We start from the raw sequence: 13,779 nt of genomic DNA, 5'->3' as shown, positions 1-13,779 counted from the left end.
CTTGTTCAGATTAAACAGATTGTTTTAATTATATATAGGAATATATTGCAATTGGATTGAGACAGGAACCCTCAAAACACTTGCTAGGATACAAGAATACACTATGACATTGTGTTGCAGATGCAACTTCTTTAATCAAACAGCACCAAAAGACTCAGCAATTAAATGTAAGAATATTAGTCCATTTGTGTATTCCCTTTCAATTCCAAGCTTCCATCATTGCTGATGTCATGATTTGCGAATTAACTTTATTTAAAGGCAATGGTCGTGAGCCATTAACATAATGCTAGAAGTGGATGTCATGTCTGCCCTGTTGGCTTGACTTCTGTCCTACTGAGTCACTAGAGAGGGGAGGAGGTGTGGTGGCAGTGAGGTTTGCACAGTGCAAATGCACCCGTGAAGTCAATGTGGTGTTCTGCTGGCCCATTCCCAATGTACCAAGTCAACAGCATCACACCCCTTCCCCTCTCTATCCTGGTATGCTGCAGCAACTCATCTGGACAGAGATCAGCAGGGCTGTGCAGCCTTATGTATGTCTTCTGCAGACACGTGGTGGTTCCAGGTACTGATGTTCATCCCCTGCCACATCAAGACACACATGACCAGTTCAAAGAAGGCTTGAATGCCATCCTTGTGTTTGCATCAGCAGCAGCAGCAACAGCAGCGTAGGTGAAAAACCTACATGCCAATCTCCCTTGAAGTATTTGGCTAATCGTATTTGAGGTCATATGAAGAAGAAGAAGAAGAGTTTGGACTTGATATCCCGCCTTTCACTCCCCTTAAGGAGACTCAAAGTGGCTAACAATCTCCTTTCCCTTCCTCCCCCACAACAAACACTCTGTGAGGTGAGTGGGGCTGAGAGACTTCAGAAGAAGTGTGACTAGCCCAAGGTTACCCAGCAGCTGCATTCGGAGGAGCAGAGACACAAACCCGGTTCCCCAGATTACGAGACTACCGCTCTTAACCACTACACCACACTGGCTCTCAGTTCACCCTATCCTCTTTCCTCCGTGATGACTCATGCTTAGCTGCAAATCACCACCTAATGCTGCAGGCAAGACAAGCATGTGAGAACAAGATAGAGAACAGAGGAGGGGAGCCCCTGTTGTTGTTGTTGTTGAACCATTTTCTAAGGTAATCCTTTAATCAGATGGCGTTTTAAAAAATATATCTAGAGGTTTTCAGTTGTTATTCTGAAATCATACTCATCATAATCATTCTGGCACCAAAATTACGCAACCATTTCAACTACCCAAGCCTCATTTCCTTACCTTATCAAGCCCATCCAATGAAAGACCGCTTCTTGTTATTTCCAGGCTCTACAAAGCTTTCCAAACTAGGATAAATAAAAATAGAACAAAGTTGCAGGGAAACTGGAAGCCAAATTTAGGTGTACTGGGTTATGCTCACATGGTTTTCTGTCGCTGGCCACTGATGGCCAATTAGTGATAGAGAGTGTCATTTTTCTCTTGGCGATAAGCTTAAAGTGTCTTCTGGCAGCACCATATGGAAGAACTGCAAGGTTGTGGAAAGTGTCTCTGTTCTGATGCTGAACACTGGAACCAAGAGCTCTAGGGTCTATGTACCCTTTTCCTTGTTATACTAGAAAATCAATAGGTATCTTTAAAGATTTACTTTGAATATAACAGTGGGGAATATGACATTTTTAATTTCCTCAGATGAAGCTAATCTCAGTATTCTTCAGTTCCATCACATCAAACAGTCCTGATTAGAAAGAGCGAGTGGATATTTATCCAGAAGGTTCTGGTTCTCTCTCCCCCGCCCCCCGGCTCAGTGGTGCTATCAATGGGACTGCATTTCAGAGCTCTGGTGCAATTAAAGGATTGCATTTGGTGCCTGTTGCTCTCAGGTGGGTTGCTATATGATTATGTAGTTGGGTAAAGATTTGTTTACTCACTACATTCTTTGTATAAGGAATAAGTGTTGTGAACATATTCCCTAGAGTTCATTAACTTGTATGTCCACAGTCCACAGTCCACCATCCATCAGAATTCCATTTTTGTGTCAAATTAATTACCTACACTTTGCACACACACACAAAGGTAATATTTAGCTCACAACTTCTTGAGATTATTTGCACATAGAAGCCCCTATGCACTTTGTTGATCTTAGCTCTTTAGTTCGGAGACACCTTGATATCACCCTGAGGCATGTGAAACCATGTAGAACTACAGGCCAATCATATAGGATGTGGGGCACCATGATGTCACTGAGATGTCTGAATAAAAGAACCCATGCAAGCATAAAAAAGACAATCATATACCATGTTGCATCATGACATATTGAATTCATGAATAATATTTATTTATTTATTTATTTATTTATTTATTTATTTATTTATTCATTCATTCATTCATTCATTCATTCCACACCCATCAGAAACCTAATGGTGAACAAAAATTATGATAAGCATTTTGAGAACAGAGAGAAAAAAGGATTTCATCACAATCACAAGTCCTTGCTCCTTAAGGACGTTGGTGTAAGGTGGAGGAAGATAAAAATGAATCTATCAATCTTAAATTCAGGTTTCAACACTTCCAAAGCAATTTTGAATTGGGTGTTTTTGTTTTTTGTTTTTTTAAAATAAATCCTCGTGAAAATTTATCACCATTTTAGTGTTCAGTTTTGACAAATATACACATTTTTGCAAAGGCTCCCCTAATATAGTGCATTTTTTTCCTACTCATGGTTTAACTAAAGAATAGCACCGCAAAATTGGGAAAAGTATGAATTTTGAAGGAGAGCTGTGCTTCTGTTCACATCTTGGTTCAAGAAGTGGAAATTAGGTAGTTTCTCATTACCATGCAAACAAAACAGAACACCTCTCTTGGCCCTAGGCAGAGGCCTCCCTCTACTGGGTTCTACTGGTCAGAGATTCTGCTGCCACAGAGGCCACACATCATGCCCACAGAAAGCAAAGGCGATCATAAACCTGAGTAATTAAATCACACATGACATTCCGATTAATCTGCTGCACACCTATCCTTTGCTTAATCAAAACCACCAGCAGTGGAATGCATGCTATTTAATTGTGCCATCAATGCTAATGCTGTATCCTTATTGTTGTTGTTGTTTAGTTGTTTAGTCGTGTCCGACTCTTCGTGACCCCATGGACCAGAGCACGCCAGGCACTCCTGTCTTCCACTGCCTCCCGCAGTTTGGTCAACTCATGTTGGTAGCTTCGAGAACACTGTCCAACCATCTTGTCCTCTGTGGTCCCCTTCTGCTTGTGCCCTCCATTTTCCCCAACCTCAGGGTCTTTTCCAGGGAGTCTTCTCTTCTCATGAGGTGGCTAAAGTATTGGAGCCTCAGCTTCATGATCTGTCCTTCCAGTGAGCACTCAGGGCTGATCTCCTTAAGAATGGATACGTTTGATCTTCTTGCAGTCCATGGGACTCTCAAGAGTCTCCTCCAGCACCATAATTCAAAAGCATAAATTCTTCAGCCATCAGCCTTCTTTATGGTCCAGCTCTCACTTCCATACATCACTACTGGGAAAACCAAAGCTTTAACTATATGGACCTTTGTCAGCAGGTATCATTATTAAGGAGTCCCAAATATTTCCATAATGTCTTGGCCTGGGAGGTGTGGGGTTCCACCATTTCTGATTCCTCCCTAAACATGCCCTGATGCATTCCTTTCTGTGACTGCCTTAAACAGGAGCAAAAGGTGTCTCTTCATTCTCTACCCTGTCTCCCTTCCACAGTTGTTATCTCCCACATAACTTACCGTAGTTGACTAAGAGTTCTGAGGAGATCTGCAAGGCTAAGGTGAAAAAGAGAATCTTTACTGCTCACTTTCATAGGTGCCAACTTCCTGGGGCCTGGGTGCCCGAACACCCACAAAATTCCTCATGATGGGCACTCATAAATTTCAGTGCCAGGGCTGCATGGCACCCATGGCCCCGGGCAACCACAGTCGTGGGGCCAAGTTGGCACTCCAGCTCACACTTCCTATGGGACAGATACCTCCATTTGAGACTGACACATATAAAATTGAAAGCTATCTATCAGTCATATGCAATTGAGAAGCCAACCATTTGAGTTTTCAATACAGTGCCTCAAATGAGACTTTTGATATTTTAGATTAGAAGTTATGGTGATAATAGCATTCAGATATGAGTTACAAAACTATCTTACACGCTTATTTCTGATCTTACAGTCTTTTTAATTTAGAAATCTGTCCTCCTTGTCATCAACATCTTCACAGCCTTTTTCACATCCTTGTTCCTTAAGCTATAAATCAGGGGGTTCAGCATGGGAAAGACCACTGTGTAGAATGTGGAAGCCCATTTGTCATGCTCCAAAGCATAGCTGGAACTGGGACGTGAGTAAATGAAGAGGATGGAGCCATAGTATAAGGTGACAGCTGTCAGGTGGGAAGCACATGTGGAGAAGGCTTTGTACTTGCCACCAGTGGAGGAGATTCTTAAGATGGCTGCTAGGATAAAGGCGTAAGAGGCAAGGATGAAGGCTGAAGGGGCAATGATGTTTAAAGTCAGAAGGACGTACAGCATAGTCTGGTAACTGTCAGTCACATCACATGCCAGCATTATCAGAGGGGGTGCATCACAGAAGAAGTCATCAATGACATTGCCATCACAGAAGCTCAATGAGAAGGTTTTACTGGTTCCAACAGTGGCATTAATGAACCCCCCCAGATATGAGAGGGCCACCAGCACTGTGCACAGCTTTTTGGACATGGCAGTGGCATAGGACAGTGGCTTAGCAATGGCCACATAACGATCATAGGCCATGGCTGCCAGAAGGTAGCACTCGCTATAGGCAAAGGCACCTGAGAAGAAGAATTGGGAAGCACAACCACCAAAGGAAATGCTCTTGTCTTCAGAGATGCAGTTCACCAAGATCTTTGGTGTATAAACAGAGGAATACCACAGATCCAGGAAGGAAAGGTTCCCAATGAAGAAATACATGGGCGTATGGAGGTGAGAGCTGCTGCAGATTAGAAGAATGAGTGCAATGTTCCCGGCTAGACTAGCTATATAAATGATGAGAAACACCACAAACAGTACCAGCTGCAGTTTGGGATTTGTTGTGAATCCCAAAAGGATGAATTCAGTGACTGTGGTGTGATTTCCTCCTTCCATGAATCTTCTGTCAATCATTTGCTGAAGGACCTGAAAACACACAGGACACTTAACACTTGGAATGGCACCATGGTGTCCTATTAAAGCTCCTTTTCCTCAATATGTTCTGAATCAGAGAGCTCACAAGGGCAATTAAAAATGGGGAGGGAGGAGATTACTTGTTTAATGGGATTCTCACTAATATGCACTTCAAAATTATTTTGGGCTTTTTGATTTCTCACTTGTAACAAAGCTTTTTTTTTTTTGCTAAGTAAAATACTTTTTAAACTGACACTTTTTCTCAGTTTCATCATTATTTTTAACCACTTCCTTTTTCATCTTTTGAAAAAATATTTCTGAAGTGTCTAGTGCTGGTGACTATGACTGTTCATACTTATTATTATGTATTATTTAATACATGTGCTCTTATTTCTCTGTTTTCTAATTATTATGTGCTCTAATTTCTCTGTTTTCTGATTATTATGCACTCTAATTTCTATGTTTTCTAATTATTATGCATTATTTAAATGTGCTCTAATTTCTATAGATTAGAAAATATCGTTTAGAGTATAGAGAACTGACACAGGAAAATGCATACTTCTGGACCTGTCAATTACATATTGTGAGAGTTTGGCCAGACATGGCAATTATTCCATGTTCATATTAACTATTATTGTACATTTTATATATGAATGTCTTACAAGAATATTGAGACAGGAACCCTGAAAACCCCTGTTAGTATGCAAGGGTACACTGTGACATATTGGTGCAGATCTCACTTGTTTAATCGAACAGCACCAAAGGACTTAGTAAATAAACTTAAGAATATTAGTGCTTCTGCATCTTCCCACTCTGTTACATATAACTCAATGCTTCAATCACGATAAGGGAGATTAGTGTCCCACTTAATTTCTGATGACAAGAACTGTTAGTTAACTTTATTTAAAAGTGTTGGTTATGAGTTAATAACATAAAAGCAGGCATATGGTGACACTGCCCTGTTCACCAGACCTCTGTCTGACTGAGTCAGTGCAGCATACTGGGTCTGAGAAGGGAAGGGGTGCTGTGGCAGTGACGTTGGTACAGTGCAAATGCACTGGTGGAGCCAGTCTGGTGCTGCTGCTGGCACCTTTGCACCACACCTACCTCACAACCATCACAACCCTCCTCCTCTCTAGCCCAGTGTGCTGCAGCAGTTTGTGTGGATGGAGATGGTGTGAGCTGTGGAGCCTCACTATGGCTTCTGCATACACAGCCAATGGTTCCAGAAGGAGATGTTCTTTGGCAGCCACACCAAAAGACACACCTGATCAGTTCAAAGAAGGCTTGAATGCAAACCAGATGTTTGCATCCTCATCAGCTGCATGAGTGAAAAACCCACATGCTGATCTCCCTTCCTGTATTGGACTAATTGCGTTCGGAGGTGTTGCGGAAGTTCAGTCTGTGCTGTTCACCTGATGCTGCTGACAAGACATGCATGTGTGAACCAACCTACAATATAGAGAACAAAGGAGGTGGGGAAGAGACAGCCTCTGTTCTTTTTTTACCCTCTTCTAAACTAACCATTGAATTACATGGAGTTTTTAAAAAAGCTATCCAGACATCTTCAGTTCTAAAATCATAGTCATCATAATCATTCTGGCAGCAGAACCATCAATGCTTGAAGCCTGATTTCCTTACCTCATCAAATGCAACCAAGAAGAGAGCTCTTCTTTTCCTTTCAGATGCTGCAAGTCTTTCAAAGCAAGGAGACATAAAAGAAAAGCGACGTTGCATGAAAATGGGAAGTCAGTTTTGGGTGTGCTGGGTTATAAACACGTGGTTTTCTGTTGCTTGCAAAGAATGGCTCTGGTGTCTGTGTCCCCTTTTCCTTGTTATATTGGAAAGTAAGTAGGCATCATTCCACACATAATGCATGGGATTCTAGAAATGTTGTAATTGGAATATAAAAAGGGAAAGATGGCATTATAAATCTTCTCAGAAGAAGCTGATCTAAGTGTGTACTTCCGTTCCTTCATGCCAAATAATCCTGACTGCCAAGGGTAGGTGGGGAGAACGTTCTCTCTTTCTGAAGGTCTTGTTCCCAGTGTGCTGTCAGTGGGGTGGCATTTCAGAGGTCTGGTTCAATTAAAAGCTTGCATTTGGTGTTTGTTGCTCTCAGGTGGGCTGCTATATGATAATTGTGTAAAGATTTGTTTATTTACTCTATCCCTTGGGGAGGGAATAAGTCTTGTGAACATCCTCCTTAGAGTTCATTAACTTGCATGAAGCACCTACATTGTGTTTATCTTTATGATTTCAACAAGAAAAAGCAGCAAATGTAAGGGCTGCAGATCCATTAGAAGTCCATATTATTTGGGAGCTTTGACAAATATTCATTAGTTTTTAATTTTCAGCTGAAATCATTGAATCGTAGAATTGTAGAGCTGGAAGGGATCAGAAGGGTCATTTAGTCCAACCCTCTGCAAAGCAGGAATCTCAGCTAAAGCATCCATGACTGATGACCACCCAAACTCTGCTTAAAGACCTCCAAGGAAGGAGAGTCCACAACCTCATGAGGAAGACTGTTCCACTGTCAAACAGCTCTTACTATCAGAAAGTTTCCCCATATGTCTAGTCAGAATCTCCTTTCTTGTAACTTGAAGGTATTGGCTCAAGTTCTATCCTCCATAGCAGCACAAAACAAACTTGCTCCATCTTCCATGTGACAGCCCTTGAGATATTTGAAGATTGCAACCACATCTCCTCTCAGTCTCTTTTCCAGGCTAAACATACCCAGTTCCTTCAACCTTTGTTGAACCTTTGTTTCCAGCCCCTTAATCATCTTGGTTGCCCTCCTCTGCACATTATATATTTGGGTGGTTTGCGGGGGCGGGGGGGGGGGAGGTTTCATCTGGTGCTGAAGTGACTTCAAAGCAATCCATTACAATCTGTTGCAGCCTAACAGGATGGCCCTGTGGAGTGTCTCTCTCTCTCTCTCTCTCTCTCTCTCTCTCTCTCTCACACACACACACACACACACATGAATTTGTAAATGTATCTGTGCTTGGCTACCCAGAACCTGACCTTTCACACATCCTTTCAAACACATGCATTTGAAGAGGAGGAAATGTGAACTTGTTTATTCTCTTTGACTTCTCAGTGGATTTTGATACCTTCAACAATGATATCCTTCTGAAGCAGGTGTCATGACAACAGATTTGGCTGGCATGCATACTTATGGTATGGGAAAGGGAAGATTCATAGAAGCTTTTACAACCATATAATCAGGAAATCATTAATGAGAGTATGGGAGAGATATAAAGACTTATTGGAACAAAAGACTCCGTGGTGGCTTTCACCACATGAAGCATTACTGCTCAAACCACTTGGAAAGAAAGGAAAATGGCTCACATATGCTGATTTATTAAAGGAACATGATGGAAAATGGAAATTAAGAGATTATGATGAGATCAAAGACCACTTTCAGAGTTGGTTGCATTATCAACAACTACATGGAACATATAAAGAAGACAGTAAGAAATGATTTAGTTATACTAGATCCAGGTTTTAAATGGAAGTGATTGAAGGGAAAGTGAAACTACTGAAGGCCACATATAGCATATTATTAGAATGGGAGACGAAAGACGAAGAGGTAAAATCAGTTATGATTAAATGGGCACAAGATGTAGGTCACAACATTATGATGGAAGATCGGGTTAAATTATGGAAAACTGACTTAAAATTTACAGATTGTTCCCTACTGAAGGAGAATTACATGAAGATGATGTACAGATGGTACATAACACCAGTGCAGTTAGGGAAAATGTACAAAACTAGTTCAAATATATGTTGGAAGTGTAAGGAAAAGGAGGGAACATTTTATCATATGTGGTGGGATTGTAAAGTAATTAAAAATTTTTGGGAAATGATATACAATAAATTGAAGAAAATGTTCCATTTAACATTTGTTAAAAAACCTGAGGCATTTTTGTTGGGGATTGTAGGGAAAGACCTGCCAAAAAAGTTGAAAAACATCTTCATGTATGCGACAACGGCCGCGAGAGTTCTGGTAGCACAAGGATGGAAGACTGAAGAAACCCCAACTAAAGAATCATGGGAAGAAAAATTGATGGACTATGCAGAACTGGCAAAATTGGCATATAAGCTACGGGATAAGGATAACTGTGACTTTAAGGATGAATGGGAACCTTTCACAAAATATTTGAAGATGCAACAAAGCGAACTGGACTCCTTGGCAGGTTTTGAATAAACATTCACAATTTTTTTACTGATAATAATTAGCTAAACAGTTTGAGGATCTATACAACTGTGTAACATGCAGAAAATAGCATTATTGGAGAAACCAAAGACTGGAACTGGGGGAAGTCGGGGGGTGGGGTGGGGGGATGGGTTCTGTGGGGGGGAGGGAGGGAAAATGGGGGGGGGGAAATAAGGATGTGTTTTTGGAAAATATGTTTTGTTATAATTTTGAATAATAATAAAAAAAAAATTAAAAAAAAAGAAGAAGCAGGTGTCTGAGTAAGGGGTGGGCAGCTCTACTTTGAAGTGGTTCTGGTCCTGCTTGGATGGTCATTTCCAGAGGCTGTTGCTTGCGGAGTGCTCTTCAAAGTGGGGTTCCTCAAGATTCAGTTTTATCCCCTGAGGCACTGCTAGTGTGTGGTTCCTTAGACCAAATAGATGGGAGGTTGTCTGCTCTTTATGGGATTATGCTTCTTCTGAAGGAGCGGGTACATAGCTTGGGGGTATTTCTGGACCCTTTACTGGTGCTTGAGGCTCATGTGGTTTCAGTGGCATGGAGTGCTGTCCACCAGCTTGGCTAGTGGACCAGTAATGCCCCTATCTGGACAGGGATAAGCTAACTACTGTTGTCTGTGCTCTGGTAACTTCTAGGTTAGATTATTACAATGTGTTATATGTTGGGCTGCCTCTGAAAACTGTTCAGAAACTTCAGGTGGCCCTGAACTTTGGTGTCCAGATTGCTCACCGGGGCAAGATGGTTTGAGCATATTACACTGATCCTGGCCCAACTACACTGGCTGCCAATTAGTTTCTGGGCCCAATTCAAAGTGCTGGTTTTGACCCACAAAACCTTAAATGGCTCAGGACTGCAATACCTCAAGACCTCTCTCCATTTGAATCAATCTGGACCCTGCAATCATCCTCTGAGGCCCTTCCTTGTGTTCCTCCTCCAAGAGAGGTCCGGATGGTGGCAACACAAGTTTCCTGCAGCAGCTCTCCAATTGTGGAATGCTTTCCCAGAGAATTTCCACTGGTGCCTTCATTACCTTTAGGCATCAGGTGAAAATGTTCCTCTTCAACTAGACCTTGGGCTAACTAACTTCCTATATCCTTTTAAATGTGTTCATGGGAGGGAATGGGGGGAGGGTTTTCTTTGTTTTTGTTCTTGTTTTTATTACATATTTTGTGTTTTTATCTTGTATTTTTATGCTGTGAACCTCCCTGAGATCTACAGATGAAGGGCGCTATGCAAGTTAAATAAGTGAGTAAGCCAGTAAGCCAGCCAGTCAATAAAAAAATAAATAAATAACGACAACCATCTGGCCACAAACAGACAAGGATTTCTTGGATTAAACTTTCTTTTTATCCATGTGATTTATCAATGAGATTTATATGCTCATATATAACAAAAAGTTCTCTGAGAAATGTCCAGAAAAAAACAACAACTACCATCTCATTGGCACCAGCTGTCTCGCCAGAACATATTTCACATCCTTGCACCTGGTTGTGAGTTACAGAGTCACACTGGGGATGCTGACACTTTGTCCCTATCTGATTTAGTGAAGGTGGTCTTCAGCATGGTGTTGGAGAACCCTAGGACCAGTGTGCTATTTTTCTAGAAAAAGAGGTGCTAGGACTCACCATGAACTCTCTTGTTCTCTTAGAATGGCAATGGTGCTCCTCTGAGAGGAGCTAGAACTGTGTTCCAGTGAGTCCCAACTGCAAAAGAAAGCCCTGACTAGGACTGTTGACTATTGTCTAGGGGACTTCATTGTCATTGTGTGTGCTGATGACCAGCTCTCACTGGTCTAGCTTGGGCCTTCATGGCCACCATAATAGGCTGATGAAAGGCACTCTGTGCCACTGAAACCACCTGAGCTTCAAGCAATAGCAAAGCGTCCAGAAGTACCCCCAAGCTATGTACCCACTCTTTCAGAAGAAGTGTAACCCCATCAAGAGCAGGCAACCTCCCATCCATTCAGTCTAGGGAACCACCCAGAAACAGTGCCTCAGTCTTGTCTGAATTGAGCTTCAGTTGTTGCCTCTCATTCAATCCATTATCAAGGCAAGACAATAGTCCAGCACATCCCCAGCCACAACTGCAGATGTAAAGGGGAAGTAGAGCTGTGTGTCATCAGCATATTTCTCACAACATACTCCAAAACTCTGGATAACCCCACTCAGTGGTTTCATGTTAAACAGCAAAGCGAATGAAATTGAACCCTTAGGAACCCCACTTTGAAGGCTCCATGGGGCTGAAGAGCACTCCCCAAGCATTAACCTCTGGAAATGACCATTCAAGCTGGACTGGAACCACTTCAAAGTGGAGCTGCCCATCCCTAACTCAGACACCTGTTCCAGAAGTGGCTGATGGCATTGAAAGCTACTGAGAGTTCAAGGAGAATTAACAGGGACACATTTCCCCTGTCTCTCTCCTGGCAGAGGTCATCATACAGGGTGGAACCTGGCTTAAATCCTGACTGACATGTCCATCATTCATTAGTGAGATTTATATGCTGCTTAATAACAAAAAGTTATTTCTGGGTACCATCTGGTCAGAAAAACCCATCATCTTATTAGCACCAATGGTCTCTTCAGAGCATCTTTCACATCCTTGTTCCTTAGGCTATATATCAGGGGGTTAAGCATGGGCATTATAATGGTATAAAACAAAGCAATCACTTTGTCCCCGTCTCGTGAGGACTTCGACCTTGGTCGCATGTACATGAAGATGGCTGTCCCATAAAATATGGTGACAACAGTGAGGTGGGATGCACAGGTAGAGAATGCTTTGACCCTTCCTTGGGCAGTTTGTATCCGCAGCACAGCTAAGAAAATGTAGGTGTAGGAGACAATAATGAACAGGAAGGGAATGAAGACTATGATGATGCTGAAAACAAAGACAACCATTTCAGCAAGGTAAGTGTCAGTGGAAGCCAAAGACAGCACTGCTGGCACCTCACAGAAATAATGGTTCAAGATGTTAGGACCACAGAAAGGCAATTGTAAGGTGAAAACGTTAATAATCATGGAGCTCATCAAACTGCTGCACCAGCAAAAAGCAGCCAGCTGAGCACAGAGCTTCCAGTTCATGATGGCCGTGTAAAGCAAAGGCTGACAGATTGCCACATACCGATCATAAGCCATGACGCCAAGCAGAAAGCACTCTGTCATGCCAAACGCCAGGGAAAAATACATCTGGATCGCACAACCCCAGAATAAGATAGTTTTCCTTCTGGTCACAAGGTTCATCAGCATCTGGGGAACATTGGTGGAGACATAATAAATGTCTAAGAAAGACAAATTGATAAGGAAGAAGTACATGGGTGTATGAAGCCGAGGGTAAGTGCTGACAACTGAGATGATGGTGACGTTCCCAAACACTGTGAACAGATAACAAGCCAGAAACACCACAAAGAGCACCAGCTGCACCCTTGGTTGATTGGAGAACCCCAAAAATATGAACTCGGTCACAAATGTTTTGTTGCAGCCAACCATTTTCATTCACATTTAATCTGTGAGGAGGATAAGGGAAAACAGCAGATGAAGTGAAGTGCAGAATCAGCACCTAGTGACATATACTGTTCCTGGTCTTTGATGCTCACTGAAGTGATGAGAATGGCAACCCTTGCAAATTTTCTTGTACTCTATGGATGTTCCACTGCAGGGGGAAAAGCTTACCTTTCCATGAGAAAAAAACCCCCACAATGCAGCTCTGTGTTTTAATGATAGCGTTTGAAATGGAGACAAGGAAGTAGCATTTCAGTGGTGGGGTGAATGCTAAATTGATGTTCCAAGACCTCTCTTCCAATTTCTTGGCAGTTTTCTTTCTCTGCAAAAGAGACACCCATTTTTCTGTCTCATTTGCAGGCGACTTTAGAAAGCATAAGCTTTCCACCCCACCCCACCCCTGATTAAATATTTCCCCACTGCTCTGTTGCTTCCATGTTCTGCTTCCTAATCTGAAAAAGTGCATGGGAGGAGTTGCTCTATGATGTCTTCCCTGTTCGGAGAAGTGTAGGAAACCAGGAATCAGGTTACTGAGAGCCTCAGAATTTGGGTGGTTTTTTAGGGTTTTTTAAGGGAAGTCCTTCCTTTCATCTTTCAGAATGCCCTCCCCTATTTCTTTAATAGCAGAAGAGACTTCATTTGCAAAACAGCAACAATGAATAGCTGTCAGAAGCATGGTGGACAGCTTCCCCACCACCCAGCACTTACAGGAAAGCTGAACCAAAGATTTTCAAGAAGCAGGGGTTCCCAGGAAGGCTGCAAGCCACTAGAGAGATGCTTTGTACAGTGAAAGAAAGGACAGCCATACAAACCCCCCTTGGCCATCTTGATAGTAAGATAAGCACAACAAGCCCAAACCTCAAACTTTTCTCTTCTCTTTGTTAATTTTCAAATGTAATTTCTTTTCTTGTTAATTTATA

General features: G+C 42.1%; 3 protein-coding genes across 3 annotated transcripts in view; 1 reads left to right on the top strand and 2 right to left on the bottom strand.

Annotated features, from left to right (window-relative positions):
• The window catches only part of LOC310749581 (olfactory receptor 8U3-like), a gene marked incomplete at both ends in the record, with an annotated part of 89,483 nt that overhangs the window by 66,171 nt on the left and 9,533 nt on the right, over window positions 1–13,779 (top strand). The gene's annotated exons all lie outside the window — the stretch shown is intronic.
• Window positions 4,192–5,128, bottom strand: LOC310742764 (olfactory receptor 9G19-like; the record flags this gene model as incomplete). Its single annotated transcript, XM_083572262.1, has 1 exon — window positions 4,192–5,128. The coding sequence occupies one exon, from the start codon at window positions 5,126–5,128 to the stop codon at window positions 4,193–4,195; it is 936 nt and encodes a 311-aa protein (XP_083428388.1). The 3' UTR covers window position 4,192.
• Window positions 11,918–12,853, bottom strand: LOC310742966 (olfactory receptor 2G3-like; the record flags this gene model as incomplete). The annotated part of the gene is made up of 1 exon (XM_083572932.1): window positions 11,918–12,853. The coding sequence occupies one exon, from the start codon at window positions 12,851–12,853 to the stop codon at window positions 11,918–11,920; it is 936 nt and encodes a 311-aa protein (XP_083429058.1).

This window comes from Podarcis filfolensis, assembly GCF_964270895.1.
Source record: "Podarcis filfolensis genome assembly, chromosome: 1".
Classification (NCBI taxonomy): Eukaryota; Metazoa; Chordata; class Lepidosauria; order Squamata; family Lacertidae; genus Podarcis; species Podarcis filfolensis.
Note: the sequence above shows the minus strand (reverse complement) of the source record. Positions and strands in the feature narration are given on the sequence as shown.